The 26,048-nt window shown below is 28.6% G+C and overlaps 3 protein-coding genes across 5 annotated transcripts in view; 1 reads left to right on the top strand and 2 right to left on the bottom strand.

Moving 5' to 3' along the window:
- Positions 1-26,048, top strand: part of LOC116766660 (uncharacterized) — a 76,106-nt gene that overhangs the window by 11,449 nt on the left and 38,609 nt on the right. The gene's annotated exons all lie outside the window — the stretch shown is intronic.
- On the bottom strand, positions 64-12,069 carry LOC116766658 (uncharacterized). 3 transcript variants are annotated; one of them, XM_061521526.1, is made up of 3 exons: positions 11,871-12,069; positions 3,328-4,220; positions 64-274 (listed from the first exon to the last, which is right to left on the bottom strand). In XM_061521526.1, the coding sequence occupies exons 1-3, from the start codon at positions 11,871-11,873 to the stop codon at positions 211-213; spliced, it is 960 nt and encodes a 319-aa protein (XP_061377510.1). In that variant the 5' UTR covers positions 11,874-12,069; the 3' UTR covers positions 64-210. The 3 variants fall into 3 exon arrangements, with proteins under 3 accessions (XP_061377510.1, XP_061377511.1, XP_032512525.2); XM_061521527.1 differs by lacking the exon at positions 64-274 and adding an exon at positions 2,385-2,763; XM_032656634.2 differs by lacking the exon at positions 64-274 and having other exon boundaries at positions 2,385-4,220.
- On the bottom strand, positions 23,078-26,013 carry LOC116778673 (uncharacterized). The gene is made up of 3 exons (XM_061521654.1): positions 25,834-26,013; positions 24,647-25,321; positions 23,078-23,989 (listed from the first exon to the last, which is right to left on the bottom strand). The coding sequence occupies exons 2-3, from the start codon at positions 25,319-25,321 to the stop codon at positions 23,777-23,779; spliced, it is 888 nt and encodes a 295-aa protein (XP_061377638.1). The 5' UTR covers positions 25,834-26,013; the 3' UTR covers positions 23,078-23,776.

Raw genomic sequence — 26,048 nt, 5'->3', positions numbered from 1 at the left:
GCTCCGCATTTGAGAGATTCAGAGCATCTTTCATTAATCACTTTTTCTTCACAACAGCTTAATATCGCCCTGGCACATGGTGTCAATCGGGTTGGCTTTTTGGCAGGATTGCCGTGCCTAGTTTCAAGGATATAAACTAATTCATTGTATTTTATGAAAGACGTAATATTCTTTTTAGAGTTGCCAGCACTGGGTACGTTCGATCTGATTTCACGTGTGTATACTTGTATAGCGAGAAGCGCGACGGCCACAAAAACAGTGAACTTCGCCATTTCTAAAAAAAAAAAACAACATAATGTTAAAAAAACTTGTGCTTTTTAACGAAACTTAAGTCTCGTATTATTAGTGACCGGATAACCATGACAAGAAAATGTATTTACTCGTTTTATTTTGAACAATTATTTAAGAAATAAGTTCAATGCTAGCATCAATAAGATATTGGTCTTTTATAAAGGCTATATATATTTATGTTGGCTGTGATATTAGAAGATAAATATTAGTTGTTAGTACAAATTACAGATATAATTACACAGTCTATTAAATCCGTTTTAACGCTCAAGGGCTTTTAAATAGTGGAATGATTTTAAATAGTGGTTTTACAACTTTCTAAGCTTTCAGTTTAAATTATTATCCAATGTAAGTGAAAGGCGGAATCAAAAACCAAAGCATAGAATAGTCGAGCATGTTATATGAACAAATAAAATCGTCCTTATTAATATACAGCCGATTTTAATCTTGAAATTCATAGTTATATATATACATATCTTTATATATATTGAATAAAAACATACTCTCATTTAATGTGCAGCTTATATAGAAGATCAATTTTTAGATACAAAAAAAAACACAAAAGGCAAAAACTGAATAGATATAACTAAGATATCAATTATCAAACTGATATAGGAGAATAAATTGTTTGTTCTGACATTCGGGGATTTAATATAATTATTTTAAATATCAGTATCATACTTTATTTAATTACTGTAACGACATCTTAAACCGTAAATGGATAAATATCCGATCACAAACATTACTCTATTTTCGCTATTTTAATTAATAATCAAATGAATAATTTATTTCTAGATAAACGTCGACAACACGGAGTGGTCTAAAATTCAATTTAAGTGGTTAATAGTTTGCATTTGTAGCCAGCACATTAACAAAAACAACATGTCCGAGACCGCGTCAGGCTTTATGACAATTGGGTTTTTCCGAAGCGGTTTAAAGTGTTTTAACAATCTTGAGCATTAAGACGATTCATAAAACTACGTATTTTTTATATACATACGTCATAGCTACGGATGTACGGAACTGGTTTGAACTTAAATTTTAAAAATAAATAAATGTTACATTCGTAAAATGTTTGTATTAAAAATTGGACAGAAATCTAAGACTATCCATATATTATTAAAGTTAGGAATAGAGCATAGATAACTGGCTGGAACAATAAAGTAAGGATTCTTTTATTTATTTCTTACAATTATAAACAATTTAGTTTTGAAGGCAATGCACAAATAATCACAGAAACATCCAGTGCGTACTTACATATTCCTTGAAATTGCTATAGTCCACTTGAAACTAAATTAAAAACTGTTTATAAATTCTATTTTCATTTTAAAACGACACTAGATCGCGTACAAGCGTGCACTCGTCTGAGAGGACGTTGTTCGTCTGCCAATCGAAACCACGACGTTGCTAATATTAAAAATCTTATAGCAATTCCGTATAAACGGGTATTTTTTTTTTATCAAAGATTTTGATTCGTTAATTTCGTAACATTCCGTTAAGTATTTCAAGGAAAATGTTTTGATTAAACAATATAATTAATAAACAACGAAGTTACTTAACGGGATGTAATCTTTACATTGGTGTATTTCTGCATTTAAAGACAATTCTTTTCTTCATACCCTAACAGCGTGAATGATATTTATTAAGTATTTGGAACATTATTACTTCTATAACAAATAACCAAAACATTGAACAAACAAACTAACAATTCCAATTAATTATAACATACATTAGTGTTTCCAATATAAATTTATTTACTGTCTAAACTTTTTATTCATTTTATTTAATAAATATTATAAATCCCTTCGAACATCATTTTTTTATTATAAGTCTTGTGTATAATATACCATTTATTCTGTCTTTAAATATAAGTAATTAAAAGATCTTAAAAATGTAAACAGGAAACTTTTGTTAACGTTAGAATAGGTACTACATGACGCAAGGACACACCCTTTTTACTTTACCTTAATATTTATTTAACATAATATATTGATCATTACTTTATTTTAGCATAAAAAACTACGTTCTGTTAATATTCGTGTTTAAGTCTTGTAGGGTCAAATTGTTGGAAATGAGGTACCAAGGAAAGGATGAAATCAATTAAAAGTATTGTTTTTATTATCTAGGCGTATATTTGTACTAAAAACTATATACATTTTAATGTACTGTTTTGTTCGCATGAAGTCTAATGACCGAGATATGAAAGTTGCCTTAATTTTAAATAATATTAAATGCAACTTATTTATCCTATAACAACGAGTATTATATTTTTATAAATAGTAAATAACAAACATTCAAGAACATTTTATTGAGTTAAATAATCGCCTACTATGACTTAACTCCTTAATATATAATAAAGATGTATATTTTTGATATTTAAAGTTATAACTAGAGATAATCTGCTTGTTTCATTTGACAGTTGTTGTCCCACCTTCGAGCTCGTTTGACCGTTGCATTAGCAGAATTCAGAGATACCTCAAACATAATGAATGATTATTATATTTGCAATAAACTCTTCGTTTGATCCATTTCAGATATATGTATTTTAATTACCTTCTGAAAATAAAATAAACACAAGATACTGCCCTATTATGAACGGCTTCCGGATCTTTTCCTTATGAATATTCCCACATGTATAATTTTCTATGCTCCAGACATCATATTAAATAAACCACAGGACATATTCAATTAATTATTAAATATATCATGAATCAAACATAACACATGTATCCTTTTATTTACACCAGCAATATAATATTGTAGCTACCAAGTTTGTTGTTTATCATTAAATATATAATTAGGAACATAGCATCACGTTAGTAGAGTATATACAGATATGAAATTTATTGCCGTTAACAAAGCTATTGTCGTGAATCATATGTTAACGATTTGTTATACATATAATCAATTTTGTTCTGTTTTATTGTATCAAAATATTAATTGATCTTAAATTAAAAAGCGAACTAAGGGAACACATTCGTTATTTACTTATAAAGTGACTAATAGAATGTTTTTACAATTCCTCTTTGTTTGTAATACCTTTGAAAGTTTTCTATGACTTTTAAAACGACAGGCGGATCGCATGGGTCGCTGAAAGCAGGTTCTGAACAACCCTGACGTTCAAAGCAATTTCCTATATTCGTTTGAAAGCAGCAAGCTATTATAGCCCCGTCGCAGATACTTGGCATTACGGCTGGTGCTTCTGGTTGTGAAGAAGCTACTATATCAGGTAGAGGTTTGGATAGTTCCGATTCTTGAAAAGGGCTATTTGCGCTTGGTGGTTCAATACCTTCTTGGACACTGCCATGTTCAAAGGGTGGTGGTGTTTGACTCGGAGGCAGCTTAGGCGCTACAGGTTTGAAGGAAAGAGGCCGTCTTCCATCATCATCTTCATCTGATACAGGATTGAATCTATTTGTTAAATCTGGTTGATTAACAATTGGCGGTCCATTAGTTGAAGGCGGTATTGGTTCTTTTTCTTTAGTTGGCGGCGAATTAGTGTTCACTGCGGGACATACACATGTTATTGGTTGAACAAAAATTGGGAGAACAATGGGCGGAGATCGTCGATTTGATAACAATTCTAGCCAGAGATCGTAAGGATTTCTGAAGAATGAATCCAAGCCACCACCGCTTCCACCAGTATTTCTATTATATTCTGAATTCGTATATCCATCATAATTTTGATATTGGTGTTGTCTTCGATTAACTAAATCAATTGTTGGGAAGATATTATCAAAAAATCGTTTTTCGCGTTCGATTATTGATGAAGGATCATTGTTACTGCTATCCGATAGTTCAAATGGATTATCAAATGCAGAGACATCTTCAAGGTTTTCATTTATAACCGAGTGTTTATTCTGATTAGGCGCGGCTATGGTCGATGTGTGAAAGGCTACCAGACTTATCAGCATAGACAGAAGATTCGGCATCTGAAATTAAATAGTATTCAATTAAGGCTTTGTAGATACATATATTTCGTATATCTATTTTAGATTTCAAGATAGAAATGGAAATTTAAACATGACGTAAAAAAATAGCATAAAATTTTAAAAGTTATCTATTCTTTAGAGATTGTCGGTGTTAGAACATAATAAGAACTACATAATAATCTCACACTAGGTCTATATGGAGCATGAGACAAAAATGGTTGCAGGTAGAAGTTTCTTGACGTTCCTATTTCTATTGTCTTGAGACAATCATAGCAACGGTCTCATATTTGGAACATTACGATTCAAAAGAACTTTTAGGTTATTAAGCGTTGGTTATTTTTCGGATAAAAATGGAAATATTATTTACTTGTGGTAGCATATTTTAAAAAATATATCTATTATAATTATTTACTGTCTAAAGAAAAATCTTTTATTACAGAAGGACAGATTCAAAGGAAAATTATGATACAATCGCAAGTAAACGTCATGCTATAAAAAAAATCCTTATTTGTGCCGTCGTAACTTTCTCATTCTTTCTCTTTGCCTTTTAAAATTCGAGGTAAACGAAAATGCCTTCTATTTTGTGATTAATAAGCTCTGTGAAAATTGCTTAAAGTATTATTTACGTGGACTTTTTTATTACTAGTATAAGAAAGGACCTGGAAAGGCAATATATATAATCCTAGTCCTTTTTTATTTAAATGAAACCAATATATCTTTTGTATTATTAAAGTGAAATACCACACACACATTTATAAATTTTATTTCTATAATAAACCCATAATGACATCAAGAAAGATATAAATTCAGCGATAATTAATCTGTCTGACAAACTCTTTTACTCATATAAAATATTTTATGACGATTTCAAATACATCGCGTGTGTTGAATTTATTTTGACATCAAAACTCATCAAATCTCATTTTTATTTCAAAAATCATATTGAATTATGGACGGGTATGTTTTATTTCAAATTAAACAGAAAGAAGAAGAACAAGATTTTGGTCTATACTTCGAAAAAAAACTGATAAACGATATTCTTAGACCTGAAAAAAAAACCAATCACTAATATTTTTCGGATTTACTACACGTTTATAATTATTTTAAAAACATACTCCCGACTTTTAGGCTGCTGCATAGTGAAAATTATTATAAACGTGTAGTAAATTAGAAAAATATTACTTTTATTTCAATATAATTATTATATAATTAATACTTGCGAAAATCTTAGATTTAAAAAAACAATCACTCCTTTTTTACTGCTATAAGATCCCATATATTTTTTATTGATCGTTGGTTGCACACTGTTTTAATCGTTACAGCGTATTTTTTAAATTTGATTTTTTTTTTTGATAAATCACACTAAATGTATTGAAGCACAAATGTATTTTCTAACTGGCATCTGCTTTATTAAGTCAAATCTACTATCATTAAACGCAAAGACAAAGTATACAAAGAAAACCTTTTTATTGTATGATGTTTTTACAGCTTATTTCGTTCCACCTGAACGACTCACCCGCAGGTCAACGAACCAGATACATAAAGACAACTATAACTACATAATAAAGTACAGTCAGTTGTTATATAATATCGATCTGAGGTTTTTCTGCGTCATATACTCTGATATAACCGAGTATGCGAGTGTCGTCACTCATTAAGTCAAAATTACACCACCTCTGACACATGACACATTAATTCAATGTGGACAACAGTTTTCGTTTGTACGTGCTTAGAATAAAAAATAGTGTTCCAAGGTATGGATGAGGTCTTCATAAGGTATATTCGTATGATAGATAGAGCAAGGTAAATACGTTATTTATTTTTTAAGAAAACTATTGACTGGAATGTATAGAACTTATAAACCATATAAAAAATTAATTAATAAATCTTAATTAAAGTAGTATTATAATTAACTACCTTTTTAATGTAGAACTGATTTATATGCGAAATGTATTGTTTTACTTAACCCCAAAGGAGGAATTCCCGGACAAATCCAACATCTACCAATTTTTTTTATTCAGATATTACCTTATACGGATATATCTACATCACAAATGAAAAGCATCTCTGTAGCGAATGAACTATGATAATGATTATATAATAATATATTTTTAATATAATATGAATGCTATTGATAACAATACCTTTCAAGCACTTAAACACGTATAGTTTTAATATATTTCCAATACAATAACAATATTTGCAGACGACATTTCGTCAAGGTATCGCGAATTTTGTGATAACCTTATACTTGGTTACATACCGGTCTCAAAACCGGTATCATCGTCTTCTCGTAAACAAGTTCAGGAGACTTAAAATGAGCATTTTTCTTCGTTCAATATAAGCATCTTAAATAATTATAATTAATTAATTAATATTGCAATATTGACTATTATTATAGTTTATTTGGCTGGACAATTGTTTTAGAACCTTATCATTTTTGATAGAAGTTAATTATATCTTTTAATCTATGCGACGCACTTTAATAAGGTCAGAACCAAATATGTCAAATTCGGTATACGAGTATGTGTAACAATTTTCATATGATACGAATATTAAGTGACACGCAAAGACAGTATTTGTGGGTTTATTATAGAGACAATACGAAGTTTTTATTTAACTTCTTTGTTATATAAATCATATATATATTTATATATTATATTGGTCTATAAAACAAATTATGTCAAGGAAGATATCCAGTAATGTTTAATAAAATTCTCATTGATAATACACTATCATCTTGACATAAATACTATAAATATGCCTATTTTTTTCAACGATAAGGTAATGCTAAAATTATTTCTTATTTTATTCATTAGTACCGTATCAGCAAATAAAAATAAACATATGCTATATCGATCCTTAAGATGTTTCATATATATTTTATTGGTAGCATTACTTAATGTTGTTTATGAATAATATAAATATTTTATGATTGTTCTCATCGAACGGTTTCCAGTTATTCACGGACAGAAGGACATAGGTAAAGTCAATTTATATATGTCTGCTAATTATAATCAGCAGAAATCATGAAAATCTCATCGCTGATCCAAGTTCAGAGACACTGACATTTACTAGTGAAATATTTATACATACGTACATATGTACGTGAACACCTTCACGCTTTTTTAGTTAAATGTTAACAAACTAAATGAAACTAATATTTTTCTCATCTCGTCTGCCAATGACGACGGTCGCTGCAAAGTGACCGAATCGTCAAGGTATATAGTTCAAAATAATAACAAAACGTAGTAGTAGTCTAAAATATAATTTTATTCAAATGAATACTCGCGAAAGTCTTCAATCTCATTAAGTTAACAAACTAGTTGAATATAAAACCCGATTAACACAATTTCATAAAACACCAGTGATTAAACCTACTTTACATTTACTTTTTGAAGTTCACAAAGATAACATTTAATCCTATTCAGATTTAAAAGGGCAATGTCGTGATTAGATTTTTTATCCTTTGAGCGTTTTAAAAACTTTGACATTTACTTATCCCTTTTATAAAAGGGGATATAATTGTATATAATTTAGTCTTAAAAATGGTTTATAATCAGTACATTTACGGATGTCGTAACTTAAGTTTATAATTTGTTCTGTAGCATATATTTTACGGTTTCTTCTTTATTGCCACATCATATATATTGTCTCATATATTTTGCACTAAATATTCGCTCAACATATATTGTAATAACGACTTTGTAGCATGGAAAATTGGACACGATAATGACTTTATAGCTATTATTCATTTAGTTATTTGCCTGTTATTTATTATTAAAAAAAAAACTTTTATAACGTAACCTCAGAGATTTATTAAAGAAAAAGAAACGCAAGGAGTTTATGCAAGAAGTAGGACGTAGGGCTTTTCAATCTCACTTATGAAGTAAATGTATCTGTTATAACAATTTCAGGAACAAATACGAGTTGGAATCTATTGATGAATGTGTGTCTTGTCGTTGAACAGGAAATGTTATTAGTGGTCAAGGTCTGTCGGTCATCTGGAGTAGCTAAGTTTGCATTGTAAATAATCATGGTTTGGATTTACCCAAATAGTCTAAGAGACCTCATTTCTTAAATAACGGTCTGGGCACGCGGCATAAGTGTGACACATTATCGTATTTCAAGAAACTTGAAGTACAAAAGAAATTTTTAAATGGTTATATTTAAATAGGCTGTTGTTTATTTTATTGTCTTAAATAATTTTAAACAAAACGATGAAGAATGTAAACAAAGACCTTCGCCAGACTATTATCGTCTGACTTATTGACTGTACCAGACGGAATTGTATAATTTGAAGATTAAAAATTCATTAAATTTTAGCTCTTCTACTCTATAGCCTTACAGAGGAAGTATATTTTTTATGACCAACCATTACGAGTAAAGGTTATACAGTTAAATTTAGCTTAATATTAGATTAATTATTTAACTAATAGTTTATTGTCACAAAATAAAAAAGCGATATATATATATATTTTAAATATATAAGTACTTCTGTAAGTTGAATATAATCTGTTATTAATGTGACAACAAGCATTTTAAAAGATCGCTAGATCAATCGAGATTCCGTTTGACGCTCTCCGATGTTTCATTTGCCAAAGTTCACATACATTTTTAATTAATTATTTGATCTTAATTAGCAGTTCTTTCTTGTATATTGTTAGGTTTTTTTTTATAACCTTGAGATTATTTTAAATGTACGCTATTGACATTATATTAAAACTATTTAAAGGATTATACATCTTAACATTTTGGCAGCTGTACAGCAATGACATTTCTGGTCTTATTTGAATGTATTTTAATGCACGTTCTGCGTGAATTGAAGTGATCCATAAACTGGAATCGTGTTTCGAATGATACAATAAATATTTCGTCAGCTGTAATCATAATGGTATTTATAATTTAATTACGAAATTAATAATAATAGTCATAAATGTCATTATATAATTACTAAGTGGCTATTTACGTTTACGTAATATAGTTTAAGCAAAAGTTTGCAAAATTAATAGATTTTAAGGAACCTTTGAATATTTTACCGTTTTAATTGGCAATGAATTGCCAGTCTCCTAGCGGTGACAAGGCAACAAATTTTTAAATATGAAAACGAAGACGTTCTAAAATCATTGTTAAGTTTTGTATAAAACATTAGCTCTGCATAATTAACACAATATTATACTTTTAAGTAATTCTTACTTTAAACTTTAATAAATAATAAGTTATATTATCATTTACCATGAATTTTCATCATCTTTAACTGTTCATTACTTCATTTATCTACGTAACGACCGTCTATAAGTGGTTAATTTCATGACGGCTGCTTAAATTTATTTATTGCCTTCAAAGATTATTAGCGCTAAGCTTTAGCGATTGAAGGTATTTTTTTTTTTAGTTGAAGAAATCATAAAATCATATATTTTTTAACACGACAGAATTTATCAGAATATTATATTGATTGAATATAAAAGATGTATCGTATTAAAATAAAGTTGAGGTCGCTTTTACGTAATAAGGAATTTGAATATATATAAAATTATAAACATATACATGTAACACTGATTTAAAACTGATATTTTTTTTTTGCGAACCGTAACTTTGGTACTATATAGAGATTCCCTTGTATTTATATACTATGGATGTACTCTATATATATTACGTTGCTATCGTTGTAAATGTTTGTAAGGATGGGTGGATATAAGATTACTTGTTACTCTTAATTGCATATTATACGGTATAGATTAAATTTTACAGTTACTCTCTAGAAGAATATTGTACATAAAATTTGATGGGAAAAATATATACTAATTTATATAGAGCTGTGGAAAACAGGTAGTTATAAACATTGCCAAAGCCTAAAGGCTTATTCTTAGCTTGAATATTCTCAGTGAGGTTTTATAGGTAAGGTGACAAGGTCCGTTATGAAGTCGTACGCAGAGATGCCAATGAACCGGTTTATCGGATACACGAGACTTTGACTTTGGTTCTTCATCATCACATATTATTTATTGCGGTCGATTCCAAAAAAAAAAAAAAAAACTACACCCATGTCATATTCTTAAATATTCTTTATGATACTTTAACCAAAGTTATAAGGAGAAATTGATTTCAAATTATATTGTTATGTCTCATATCACCTAACTTGTATGGGAAACTAAAGATATACACATAATACAGTCCCTTGTCAGGTGTGATTGAAAAAAATATACTAATTCGGAGATTTGATCGAGCGACATTTTTAAGCATGATAGCAAAACTGTAGTATGTTATTCATGTATCACTTGAAGAGAATCAAATGTAAACAATAAGCTGTTTTATGGTCTAACCAAGGTCAATAAATAAAAACGAGTAATAACATTGTCTAACTTTGAAATCTAACGCCTATAGTCCTCGGGTGAGTTAGCAGTTCGTTGTGAAACGAATTGTATGTGTAATTTAGATTAATATCAAAATTTTTTCAAACAGCCTTGAATTATTTTGAAAGAAATATTTTCTGTCTATTTTATAATAGTTACTTACTCCAAGGAACCATGCATATAAGTGTTTTTTTTTTGCTGTAAGAGGATTTCAATATACGTTTTTTTAAAGAATATAATTAATTAAATATTTAGATATATTTGTAATATGTTTTCGAGAAGACAGGTTGTGGAATAACCATTTTATTTAATCCATGCTGTAATTTAAGTTCAAAAAAATAATAATCCTGGTAATTATTTAAGGATTTTCAATTAGTTTTTAACCTCCCGTAGCTAACTGAAGAAGACATTGAGCAAAACGCACAAGACTGCTTTCTCGACTGCTTTTTTATTGAAATTTTGTTCAGCTCTAAATCGGGGACATCCTTATTTTTTTTTAAATTACTACCTATTACTTTTGACGTGACCATAAAAATATTTTAAAAACTATTCCGACAAGTTAATAAACTGGTGTTGAAGGATGTCTATGAAGACATATATACGGAATATCGGTATGTATAATTAATTTATATTTTATGAATTAGCTATATTTTATGTTGATTTCCTGTGATTCTTGTTTCTCAATAACATTTATAAAATATATAAGTTTAAACATAATTGAATTAAAGTCAACATAACAATTATATATTATCTATAACAATAAGGCCTTCCTCGAGGCTTCGTTATCATTTTGAGTTTCCTATACGACCTTATTAATTGACATTCCGATGAAGATTTATATTGCCAATGTCAATTAAGGTTATATATGTAATCTGCATTTAAAAAAGTTGTCTAAATAAGTAATTTATAAGTAATTTTTCATACGTTACAATGCGTGTTATCAAATGGGTATGCATTCTAACTTTCACTGTTTTTTAATACTTAAGTTTCCTAGTTGAATAAGAATTAAATCAACGGTATGTGGGGTGTTTTTTGACTGCCACATTAATAATCACGTAAATACAAGATTATTATATTATCGCTAATGACATTACATCAGAATCTAATAGTGTTAATTAAAAAATAATTACCGTTTCTTTTTATAACTACATATATAAATAAAATTTCCATTCGGTATATAAAAAATCGAATACTATATATCCCAAGTGGCACAACACATCATTATAGAAAAACATCAACGTTCACTACATTTATTGCAAATCCACAACACCTATAATGTAAATAAAACTTTAATTACCATAAATTTTGTTGTTCCGGTGCTTGAAAAATGTTATAAAATTTCTTTTGTAGTTAACAAGATTATATGACACAGAAATTGAGATCAGGAACACTTTAAAAAGCGAATATTATTGTAGTTTACAGTTATAATATGAACGTGTATTGCGCGGACATTGTTTCGCATCGAGATTAGATACACAACTGACTGCGCCAACGTCACCCAACCATATATACGTCCAACCGTTTAGGAGTCGTTCTAAATATACTTTAGTATCCTATCCATAGTAAAACACAGTTTGACTCCAATGACTTAACATCTGCACCATGATAATAAGTAGTAAATTATATACTAGTTTTTGTCCCTTTTGTGTTTAAAATCGGGTTTTTGTGTTTAAGAGGGAAACGAAACTGATTAGTTTAAAAAATGGACACAGTACAGCGCCATCTATAGTCTGTGTCAAGTAACACTACAAAACATAGTCGTTATATGTTTCTAAGCGAACTAACTACACAGCTTTTTGGGTTAAAATAAAGCTTCTCTGGTTTTATACTGTATTTGCTTCATTATTATGAAGTCTCATGAGAATTCAATAAGGTATTTTTTCGTAAAAAAAATACATATCTGTAATGCAACTACCCGATAATAACATTATATTATCGCTCTTAGAGTTTTAGTAAAATGATTCGTTTGATTTCCTATACTTGGGTGTTTTATGTTAAACATTGGCCAATAAAAAAGTACTTTAAATATATTTGGAGCAACATCATATTATTTAAATATCGTTCCAATGGACGATTACGAACATAACAACAACACCATGACATAACAACAATCTATCTCCCTGAGCAACGGTGTGGGAAAAGGGTGACTGGTAACATTACATTAAAGTGTGGTACAGAATATATCTATAATCACTAGTTTTAAGATCCAATTTCACGATATTGTTGAAAATGAGTTGAACCATGAGATAATTCATTCAGATAAGAAGTAATAATAATTAAACTTATAAATAATTAAAAGCATTTAAAGTATTGTAGTTTTTTATTTTATAGGAATTCTAAGTTACGGAAAAATTTTCTATTTCGGAGTCATGGGCCTAATAACAAAACCGTAAAAGCTGGAAGAAAAGAGATTAATTAAATACAATTATATTATACATTTGCTACTCTTGTATGTTTTAAAAAATTCCTTTTTTATTGTATCCAACGTAAGCATCAATCAAAGTGTTAGTAAATGTTCATAAATTTTCCACATATGTATGTCAGGAAATATGTGCAACGATTATAACATATGTCGTGAAAACTCATTACCGTTTAGTCAATCAAACGGGAATACATGTATTGTGCGACAGGATGATTCATGGGATGACACATGATACCTTAAATTATACGATATGATGTGATGTGAATATATGATACGTATATATATCGCTCACGCATCAGTTGCAAACGAAAAAATGTTATGACAGTTCTATAAATGCTTAGACTATTTTATGAATTATATAACGTATGGTGTATGGTAGTTTATTTATTTTTTAATTTAATTAGAATTAATAAATTAATTTATATACTTTTTATTATTATATCGTAATTATTGCGTACCACTTATTTTTTTTATATTATTCCGATAATTATAACTCTCTAAGTGTCAATTCTGAACTGGACTTTATAAATCTATGAATATTAGATATAATGAATTATTATTTTTTAATCGTATAATTAATTTAATGATTTATTTTTTTTTTTTTCAACATAATAAGTAACGATAATGTTTGGGAGCTTTATTACTTGCGACTTCCATTAAGCATGAGAAATTTATGAAATCCCAAAGATATTTGTTTCTGAAACAAAGGCTTTTAAGTGAATTTCTATTTGGATTATGGAATAAGTGTGTCATTTTCAACAAGAAAGGCAACGAAGATTGTTGTACATTACTTTCATAAATCTCATTTATTACTTACTCAGTTAAAGCACTTTTTCTCCTGAAGTGTATATATTGTATATCATAAAACATATATGTATTAATTATTTATACTATAGAGGAAAAACTTAAGTAATTTTTATTCTAGATAAGTAATGAATTATTTTACTTTTGATTATAGTGTCAATAGGTTTTATAAAAACAATCTTTACAATCGTGAGCCGCGGCGGTTATTTAAAAGAATGTTTTTTTTTTATAGTATCATTAATAAAAGTGATATAAACCACACTCAGGACAAATCAGAACAGGGAGTTGTTTACAAGGAAAAGGTGGCATAGAGGAAACAGTTCGGGAATCCCGTCTTTGAACTGATTCTCACTCTTAAAACTTTCACCATAAAACGAACGAAGAATGACGTCTTTATCTTATACCTACCATTATAAGGATGACTAGTAGAAATTTTATATTCATCTTAATTCAGAGTTACGAATGAAAAAAAATTTTTAATTTAAATATAAACGATCGTGTTCACGAGAACTTGTTAATAAAGTTATTCGAAAAAAAAATTTACTTCAATATACATCGTTACATTTTTTTAAAATAAGAATCAAATAATATTATTTATTTTGTTAAATTAACTTTTCTATATTCTAAGCTATTAAAATTCTAACAATCTATGTAGTTTCCGACAGCTCCTGTTTTATTAAACAAACGTATAAAGAAGCGGTTTATGTAACAATAGCTTATCATATAAATGAAATCTATTCAATAAACGGTTCACACAATGGGCGAAAATATCGCAACTAGCTTTAGCAATGTTGCAGAAGACGACTCACACGTCAGAATTATCGTGAATGTTGAAATAAAATTTCTTAATGCCACTGTTATTTTTATTAGAGGTTTCTTTTTAGTGTTACGTTACGTATATATATTTTAAATAGTTACCTTAATTTAGTATGAAATTATATACATTCAAATGAATTGTAATAAGATAATATATATTTTATTTTAAAAATGAGTATAAAAAAAAATTCTTAAAAATTACATAATATATATATATATATATATATATATTCGTTTTCATTCAATTGTTTTATTTAATTGTTAACTTTGCCTTTCAAATCTAAAATACGAAGTAAGAGACAATATTAAGGTTGTTCTGAATAGAAGTCAGTAGCTTGGAGTTTCTTCCAAAGAACTTTTCTAAACAAAATCGTTAGAAATTCGTGATTTATATAATCATTGACCTCTTGATCTCTTTCAAAATTAAGTAAGTTATGGGCTTTTAGTAGTAAATTATCAATAGTAGAGATTACATTTGTATATACATGTTATATTAGTAACGAAATCTTGCGAAAGTTATGATTTTTTGAGTTATTCTAGTGTTGTTAATTTGTTACTCAATACCTTGTAATACCGTCATATATTTATGATATCTCAAGATTGGAATCCACGTTGTAATGTTTAATGACATTATTATTTTTATTGGTGATATTAAACGCTGTGTAAATTAAAGTTGCAACAACGTTATTTCACGATAAAAATTATTATTGATTTGTATTAATATGTATTTTATAACAAATATTCATAAGATGAGATCTAAGATTTTAGCGAGTTTTTTATTAAACTATGAGATGTCTCGTCTGCCCCTGATCACTGTTGCTGAAAAGTAACCGAAACGTCAGGAGTATGTAGTTTTTTACAAAAATAAATCATGCGTAGTTTATCCGAAAAATATTAGTTTGAATTAAATATTCATAAGAAGTATTTAATATATAATAAAATAATAATAATAATCAGTTGTATTTTATGATTTTTTTGTATAACTTGTTTCTGTAGGCCAGCATATATAACGTATTATTTATATAGACGCTGAAAAAATCTATAGTAAGAAATTAGACTCCTTAAACATTAAATCCTTTATGATATATTTATTTTTAAAGACAAATTATTCGCCTTAATATATGTTATATACGAAATTATTCACTTTTGTAGGATTCATAGTAAAGATTAAGTATCTTTAATCCCCTTCCTAAAATTATAAGCAAGGGAATGTTTCATAAAAATTGATTTGTTTGTATAGAGACAATGAACGAGTTACCGCTTTAACGTTCCTGAATTTAAAGTTTACAGTAATACGTAAGTGCCGCATTTCGAATAAACGACATGCACCTGGGGGAAATTAAAATAAATATTACGAATTTTTTCAATTTTGAAGGAAAACATATAACTGTTACTTTTCACGTTTTCAACAAAAAAAACAATTATACTGCGTCCAAAAATTATGCAGGAAAAATAAAAGGATCTCGTCGATTCCACAGTTGTTATTACTAATAATTTTCAAAGGAATCATTTATTACCATAAATAAATATTATAGATCCACGATAAAGATGATCTCAACTTCCGTAAACCACGATAAGGGTTAAACAATTTACAAAACGACTCATGAGTCATTACTACAAAGTCGTGTACACCTGTGTCGATAAGACACACCTGTTTTTAAACGGTTTTTCCTATTAAGTCTCATACACAGCAGGAAATAGTTGTACATTCTGTGTCAGAAACAGATACCTGTACATGTGTACACAAAATTTAGTACACAATTATGCATCGTCAAACAAAACCGGACCATATCAAGCTCTCATTCATTATTTTCGTATTTGATACGTTGATGCATGAATGAATATATACATACATGAAAGAAAAATTTTAAACTTTGAATCTTTCATTTTACGATACAAACAAATGTTTATATTCCGGTGTCTCTGACACAGAGGTGTGTGTCACGCAAACAGTTTAAGCATGCGATGTGCCCCTTTATTTATTCTCTGATATTGTCTATATTTCCAGTTAAAGAATAGTCTATGGACAAAATGCATATTCTGTGTGGTTATTTGAAGACAGAGAATATCAAATAAAGATGAATGAAAAGAATAAATAATGTATATTAATATTATACACATATATTAATATTTGAAAGAATTGAATGCGTTACTGACTTGTGAATTTGTGGAATTTTTCAAATTGATATTATCCTTCGTTATTATAAAATATTGGTGTTAGTGAATTTTATTGCTTTTTCACGTTTCATTTTGCATGCATGCAAATATGTGTTGGGAATTTTTTTTATTACGTGATTCCGGTCACGGGTATCCCATAATCTGTAGTTTTCCTTAGTTTGGTGTTTGGCGAATATTTATATTACACAGTGATTTTCGTACTCGAAAATTCCCAATACAAGTATCATGATTTTTTTTATATTAACGTCGTAAAAGATATATATATTAACTACTAAGCTTATTTTGTCTTATATGAAGGTAAAATCTATCACATGTTATCTGCTTATTAAGAAGTGTTAACTCATACCTTCAAATCCATAAATAGATTTTCCTAAATGTTGACAAGTGTAAAACATTTATGGAGCAAGTGTGTTAATGATATTTCAAAGCAATTAGGACAATTCTATATACACATTGTATAACTACTTTTGTTTTCAACATTAGCATTAGCATCAGCTGAATGAATGAAAGAATGGATGAATTAAAATTTTAAAAGAAAATATGTTAAAGAAAACTCATCGCTGTGGATACGATCCGATGCTGCTTATTTCGTGACAAATATTATATAAAACATTCTATGAATATAAGTATTTTAAAAAGTATACAGCTTTTTTAAAAATATTATCGACTAAATGTCACATTAAATTAATCAACTTAACTCCAAAATAAATAAGCGAATTTAACTTAGTTGAAACTTGAAAGTATGGTTTTGCAATAACTGATTGCTATTTAATTTGAGCCGTTCATGAAAGGCCACTTCAAAGTCACATTCATCATTCTGTATACAGTAACAAGGACAGATAGCTAGTATTTAAAATTGTCTGAGAGCTAAATATGTTTTATATGTTTAAAGAAATGTTACATATTAACAATGAAGGAGAAATGCAGTACATTTGTGGAGCGAAAATATCTTCAATTCCTTACAAAATATAGACAATAAAAGTGTAAAACTTGCTGGAGATTCGAATCCTTGACTATTGAGCTGAAGATTATTTGTCAATAAAAAGAAAAAGGTAACACGTTAAATAATTTTTTTAAAGAAAATAAAATGCTAACACGTTGTATTCCTCATATAATTTTTTTTTCAATTTTTGTTATGAATAAGAAACCGAAACTAGAAAAATAAGCATATTTTGCTTGTAAATTTTTATACTCACTCTTAATTTGTCACTTATTTTTCGCTTCTATCTTTACTTTTATATCAAATATGATCTTAGAGTAGTTACTTTAAGAGATTAAAATTTACTTTACAATAATTGTAAATTTTTATTTTATTTATTTGTAAAATTATACTACCTAAATGTTTGAAATACTACTACAACCAATTGAGTAAATATTCAAATCTAACTATAATATATTTTAACTTATGAGTGTGTATGTATGTAGCAATTATGCTATAAGCATGTTTGTTATATAAGCTTAAAGTATTTACTATGCACGGAAAACCGCATAATATTGTGAGAGATTAAAAATCATCTCGGAGGTGTGTCACATCCATTTTATACTATATAATTTGTTTTTTTTTTTTTAATATCAATCAAAGGAAAAAATAAATAAAAAAGGAATAATTCTGGAAACAAGTAGAACAGAAAGAATAGACGTCTAATTGCATCTCTTTTTAAAGACGTTAACATTTAAGGAACATAAAATTAAATATTCTCGTGACTCAAAAATGAGCTTATACACAATCGTTAATGTATCGATTAACTTCTCTCTTTCATTCAAACCTTTGTTCTCAAATTTATTAAACAAAGTTGTTTTAAAATCTTATGACATTATTAAAGGCCGGTTTTTAACATTCTTTTTTTACCTTGCGATATTTGCATAATAATTTATAAATAATCTTAATTGTAGATTAAAACTTATAACTTGAGCCAGGTCGTCATACTTATTAAACGATAGTGAACGTTATTTTAATCTAGTTTTATGTAACATAGTAATATTAATAAATTACGCATATATAACACATGCTTTCTATGATTTTCTGGTTTGAAATCATTCTTTGTACACTGCAGAGCTTACAACATTGGCTTTACTATAAATATTTTCAGTATGTCCTTGTGTTTTATTACATACTTCTGTCATGACTACTGTCATGTTCGCACAGACTTGGCAATTATAGGCAACGCCAAAGATTGATGTCATTCCTTGCCTTTTGGCAAGCTTTCTGGAGCATGAAAAATTTCTTTGGTGGCTCGGATATTATAGCATGCTTCAATACACATGCATGCTTCTCCTGAATGATCTGTAACACATGGTGGAACTGTTATCCGGATGGTTCTAAGCGACATTGTTCACATATACGTAGGTTACATATAGTTAATTGTCTTCGTATATTTTAACTAACTTGTCTTAATATATTATCATTCTTCAAATACAGGTTAAAATTTTAATCAAATTATTCCTTACGTCTGATTATTGTTATTATTATAATTATAGCTAAAAACTGCTGTCATAAAACATACAATACTCAATAATTTTGTCTATTTTTGTGACAGTATATACCAATTTTAGTAATAACCCTTGTAAAACATCGCTTTTATTCCTCTGATAGTATTTTAGTTTTGTATTATTTTATAGTCATGGTTCGTGACTGTATTCACGTTTTCTTTTGTTAAGTTCATCCCAGATTGTCCTTCAAGTTGATTACGTGATCGATGCTTCGAGCGCTTCAGAGACTTTCAAAAAAAGGTGTTCATATTGTTTATTTTTAATATAATAATGATTTAAATTTATACATACGTTTTTCAAAAAAATAATCTCTTAATTTAAGGTCTACGTCCCTTCCTATAATTACACTGCTTTCTATGTATTCTTCACATAAGATTTTACATGATGTAACAAAATTGCACTACTTTTATTTAGAAATTAAAGGTCCATACTAAAATTGTTCCATTGAATTCAAAAATACTATAAGTATGACAAGACTATCTTATCATTCATATCAATTATATTATTATATAGCAATTAAAAAAAATATTATACCATTAAAAGTAACAAAAAACAGAATAAACATATGTGAAAGGAATGAAAATTTTTACCAAAACAAAATATTTCAAAATATTCCTATTAAGTGTTAATATAGAAAACACATATTTGTTTTCTTTAGTCAAAACGATAAAAGACAAATATATTATATTCCTTTTTTTAAAGATTTACGTTAACTGAACCGAAATGGTAACTATTTCAGGCAAAATCCTCATAAATAAGTAAATAATGCAATTTATTCCATGAATGCGAGACGCCTACGTACTAGCTGGTTCATTTGACCACTACGAAATTATTAATTCACGTATCACTTCATTATTTTGTTAATTTTACACCAAAAGCAATATCGCTTATCGTAGGTAGTGCTAGGAAGGTACAATAGTAAAATCCGAAATATGTTATCTACAGTAAAACAGAAAAATGCTAAATAATGTACTCATCATAACATCATAAATTATAAGGCTTTTTTAGAAACGATTTAACATATTCATAGATAATATTTACGAAAACTGAATACCTTTCAGCAGGCGGTTAATAGATCGCTTTAGATTTTTGCATTGTATAGATAATAGATATAGATTACGACCTGGTGTGGTGGCCTGGAATGGGCGAGGTACATTTGAAATGCGAAATCCAGCAAGTATTTATACAACAACGATGTGTCTAACCATTACCGTACCCATGGCCTGAATTGTTATGTTTTGTGATTCACTGGCGTCGAACGCTCTTATCTTCATCGAACTCTCAGCTTTAAGTACCTATATTTATCATATCGAGCACAATAATTGTAAAACCCCAACACGATTACATACTTACTCATTTAAATAAAATATAAACTAATTAATGTCCAATGAGATTGTTAATCATATTGTTTTTTATTTGTTTGGAAAATGTAACTTAAACTTACTCTGATCGAAAAGAAATATAATGTCTATACGAAGAGGCGTTTTTCACAATTTAAAATTTTATGTAGAGCAGACGTGTAATAATAACCTACTCAATAAATCTTATCTAGATAAGATAAACTTGCCAAATAACATTTTGAGAACGTAATTCGCATAGATTTTAAACATGTATTTATTTTAAAATTATTTTCTGTGAACAAGTATGTTTATAAAATTATTTTTAAAATACCCCTCCCCAAATGTATCGTCATTTAACGATTATACTGGCACTTGTAAGGCACTTAATAAAAAGCAAATAATAAAGCAAGCAAGAAAAGAGCTATTACTGGTCCAGCACCAAGACTATCCAAATATAACTAAAAACCTTCGCAATCAAGAGACTCACACAGATACACGGCCACACCTACACATACACTCGCACGCACACAGATGTCGACGTCAAACTTATATTACACTTCCTTTTATTTCAAGGATTAAAGAAATAATATTATTTTTCCTATTACAACTTACAAATTTAGTGATATTCTTATTAATTATTCTAATACTATACTCATCAAATATGTTACAATAAAATATAGATAAAAAATACATTTCAATGTTTCTGTAGAACGTAGTCTGTAGTAGAACTCATTAACGGAGCACTAATGACATAATAATGCCTTAAAGAACATTCTTTGGATCAGAAATTTTGTTTCGACTTGAGTAGTGTTAGCATGTGTGCATCCTTGGCTTATTCTGTTCCTGTAATAATTGGTTATAAACTTTTAATAACGTCATTTTATTGAAGTAATATAAACCATTTTATATTTTTTTATGATTTTCTTGAAAAAATATATAAATTATTAAAAATTTCGTAACGTATAAAATATTTTCTAACACCACAAATCCAAGCACGTACTTTCTACGATGGTTCTTGTTATATGAGTGTTTAAAAAATGTTTTTTACCAGCAACGTCAGACTTTGACGAAACAACGGGATATACCATTGATAACCTAATGTGACCCTTGTCAAACTTTGTCCTTAACTTTGAAAACACCATATGGAATCATTTGTTTGAATAATTAACGTATTACTAATACATAATTAATTACCATACTTCTGACTCACAAAAGTCAGTTTTTTTTTAAATACAAATGTAAACTTATAGATTTTATAATTCTATATAATTAGATCCAATTATATAGAATTGTTTAATTAAAAATATCTGCAATATTCACTATGATTAAACAATATTTTATACACTAAGTTCATTTTAACAAAGAATTTCTTTCTTCAGTTCAACAGTTCTTAATAAATTATAAGTTAGGATTATTCATTTTTCAAAAAATTGTCATATAGTTATTTTAACAAAGTTAACAAAAAAATGACTATGGTATTCTTGTGAATACTTAATTATTTTATAATGTATTCTATAGCCTATTATGGGCGGAAAATGACAATACATATTTCCATATGAGCGAAAACCCATCTTGCATCATTTGACTATTAGTTATTAGTAAGAACACGTGTAGGAAGTACGCGTGTGGATTTGTGGTGTTAGAAAATATTTTAAACATTACGAAATTATTAATAATTTAAATATTTTTTCAAGAAAATTATTAAATAATATAAAATGGTTTATATTACTTCAATAATATGACGTAATTTAAAGTTTAAAAACAATTATTGCAGTGACATAGAATAAGTAGAGGATGTACAGAGGCTAAAACTAATCAAGTTCAAATTTGAGATTTAAAGAATAGAACATTATTCACATTACAATGCCTTATAAGGCATTATAATATAAGGGCTTAGTTAATCAATTGTACTAAAAGACTACGTTCTACAGAAACATTGAAATTCATTATTATTTTGTTATGTTTTTAATCAATTTTCAATAATTTTTTAATGTCTTTGACACCACAAATAATTTAAAGCGTGAACGTTGTTCGTGAATTGGAATAGAGATCTTGTTAATGCCTCGTTAATGAGTGTTACATGCAAAAGTATTGTTCTGAAATGTTTTTTAAGTCAAATTATAATTGTATATTGTTGTCTTTTAAGCACTCTATGTCACTAACAGACTAGGTTAAAAATCTCAAATACAAAAGTATCAACGTTTGCCAGAAACATAAAAATCTTAGGATACAAGTTAACCCTTTTTAAAGTATTATTCCTTAACTGAAATTTTGCATGTTTATAATGAAATACAAAAACCATTTTAGTTTCAAATGTTTTGAAATATGAATCAATTTCGTTTCAACTACAAAAATGAAACTTAACTAAAAATAATTTCAAGCTCCTATTTGCATTTTAAGGTAAATTTAATCATATAAGTTCTTAGGTTGTAAGTTAAAAAAATATGGCAAATATTAAAATCGTATACGAAAATTGACTTTATTTTTATTAATAAATACTTAACATTATAATAATAACTGTAAAAAAAATATTGCTACAGCTGTATAGAATACCATTCATTTTAAATGCCTTAAATTATGAGAATTAACTGAAGAACGTTATGGGACGGACATTCCTGTTTTTTGTTTTACAAAATTGAAGAAATTCTTACCAAATCAATCTACAACATTCATCCTCGAATTCGTGAATTAATATAGAACTGAAAAGTATTTTAAATGGATGTTTGCAGAACTTATAACTACAAAGCTCCTATAAGTAGTTACTTATAACAACATTATAACACTGATAGTCTAGTCTGGATTTAGCAGCAGTTATAATAGCAATATAAAAAAAAAATTGGCACCGAAGATGCAGACGCAATCATCACATACAAAAATTTTCTTAACATTCTAAAAACATCACTTATAAAAATATTACAACTTACATAATAGAAAGTGATTTGGTTGCTAGAATTAAAAGGAACATTCATATATTTTTAAAGTCACCCATAGACTTGCATAATTTTAGTTAATCTAATTATGTACATTTATTTGTACCTACATACATAGCTGTCTCGATGCTTGAATTTGCTGAACATTTTTTACAATAAAATAAGTAGCAATTACAGTTCTAAATATACTGACTGATGTAAGCAATAATAAATATTTCAGTTCCTAAGATTCATTGACGGGTCCATACATGCTTGATATTTTTTCTAGAACCATATTTACATTCTGAGGATTACAAGCTTTTCTAGTGTTGAAAGTGTTCGAACAATTATAATTAGCAAAGCATTTCTTCAATTCATCGTTTTGCATTCCGCAACAATGTAATATAGCTCCCTCACATGGATCATTTTCCAGTGGTTTCGAAGTTGTTCTCTGTATCTGTAAAAAATATATTATCTATACATATTTAACCATGTTACTGTATCCTTAAAGCGGCTTTGGATTGGACTATAATGATGGATACGTATGAGAAACAATACAAAATCCCAGAGGATATTTGTGCGTCGGCCTTCAGACCAGACAAATTTATGTATTTTAAAGCGCGTTCTGATAATAGAGCTTATGGTTCCTTGGGAAACCAACATCCTCAAAGATTCATGATGCCATCAAGGTCAATAAATATTACGAGCTCACAAACGAACTCACTCGAATTAGGTTCGTCGTGGATTTGTACACGGTAGAAAGGGAGCTAGAGGTATAACGGCAATATCTCTCTACAATCTACTAAAAGACTTGGGCCAGTCCAGGACCAATATCAATTCATTCTTGGAACATACTTCGAAGGCAGCCCTAGTAAGTTCTTTTCAATTTGGTTAAGTAGAGAGAAGAGCTTGGACGGTGGAGGTGATGGTTTAACACGCGTTAGATAGAGGTCCCTTAAACCTACACCGGGGTCGAAAGTCATAGGCACTGTTGAAGCTCCTCTCCCTGCAACGGAATGGACCCGGCACCCGCACGGTGAATCCATTGAATGCTAAGAGGTTTCTTCTCTATACTATACCGTACGAAAATTTAGTAAAAGTGTTATCAACTAACCTCTTCTTCGTAGCTTCTTTTTTCAAATGGGGAAGATGTAACAACAGATTTCTTCGAAGCGATTGGTTTAAATAAGACCGGTCTTGAACCATCGTCTTCTTCTTCAGACTCATCTACAACTTTCCTTGGAGAATTCATCCAGATCATGTTGGGATCATCAACGTCTATTCTAGGTTTAATGGTTATATTTTGTTTTGGTTTCTCTTTGATATTTTCCGTAACTGGATATGGAATGTATACAACCTGGATGGACGGTGGTGGTGGCGGTGAGGGCGGATTTTTTGCGCGTGATGCAAGCTCTTCAACTATGGATAATAATTTACGTATCGATTCATCGCAATTACAACTATATTCTCTTCTGTCATAATTAAAAGGATTATATTGATTATTTCTTGTTAAATGGTTCAGACTAGCCGCTATGTCTCTAATAGAAAAGGTCATGTCTGTAAGATAGTCATCCAATCTATTATTTCTGTATAATCTCATGTAATCCGGATCATTTGAAAAATAGGATTGTCTGCGATTTCGTGAATGTCGTTCAGGGCTATGACTGGGATGTTTTCTTTCAATATTATCACTTATTTTTCTATTTGTCTCATGTTGCTGAACATAACGTCCATCAACTTCAGTACACATATAGTACACTATTACAAAAATTATAAATTGATGCTTCATCTGGAACAAAAATAAAAAACAACTTTATCAAAAATAGCCCATAAATAACATTCTTATTAATTATTAAACGTAAAAATTTGATCCATAAGTACTGTTGATAAGAAACATTTCATTCGAACATCACAAAGTTTTTGCTATACACCTCCGATTGAATTTATTAAAATTAAATACTTTTATATATTTTGCCTTCATAACTGCAGTTATTTCTGATACATTAACGAATTTTAAGTTCACTATTAACATGAAATATAAGAGAAATGAGGATATTAAAATTATGTTTATTTTGGTTAACAAATTAATTGAAATTACGAGTTGTTATTGGGTATAAATATTATTTTTATATATTGCAACAAATAGAAGTAGCTGCAAAAAGAAAAAATAATTTGAAGCAAAGTCAGTTTAAACTTGTCTACATTGAATGGTCCTGTTTATTCTGCATCGTATAAAAATACAAGAAGACTTTGCGGAAACGTTGGTTCACTTATCAACAAATAAATATTATGACAACCTACCTTCCTTTATTAGATTTAAGTTTTAACCCTTTAAGCTATAAGCCAAATGAAACCACAATGAGTTTTCCTTTATATTACCCGTTATTTTGTTTAACCGTAATATATCCTCACACAACTATCACTTGCGAAAGATCGATCTGCACTAAACAGAGAGCGCAAATGAAACGAGCGAGACTTTTCTGGCAGCGTAAATGGAATCTGTGTAATGGAATGCG

The sequence above is a fragment of the Danaus plexippus genome, chromosome 10 (genome assembly GCF_018135715.1).
Source record: "Danaus plexippus chromosome 10, MEX_DaPlex, whole genome shotgun sequence".
NCBI classification, from domain to species: Eukaryota; Metazoa; Arthropoda; class Insecta; order Lepidoptera; family Nymphalidae; genus Danaus; species Danaus plexippus.
Note: the sequence above shows the minus strand (reverse complement) of the source record. Positions and strands in the feature narration are given on the sequence as shown.

Bases quoted from the DNA above. Each gene is read 5' to 3' on its own strand.
- LOC116766658 (XM_061521526.1), bottom strand. The intron at 275-3,327 runs GTATTACAAACA...TTTTTTTTTTAG, and splicing joins GTCATAGAAAACTTTCAAAG to AAATGGCGAAGTTCACTGTT.
- LOC116778673 (XM_061521654.1), bottom strand. From the start codon at position 25,321: ATGAAGCATCAATTTATAATTTTTGTAATAGTGTACTATATGTGTACT. The intron at 23,990-24,646 runs GTTAGTTGATAA...TATTTTTTACAG, and splicing joins AAAGAAGCTACGAAGAAGAG to ATACAGAGAACAACTTCGAA.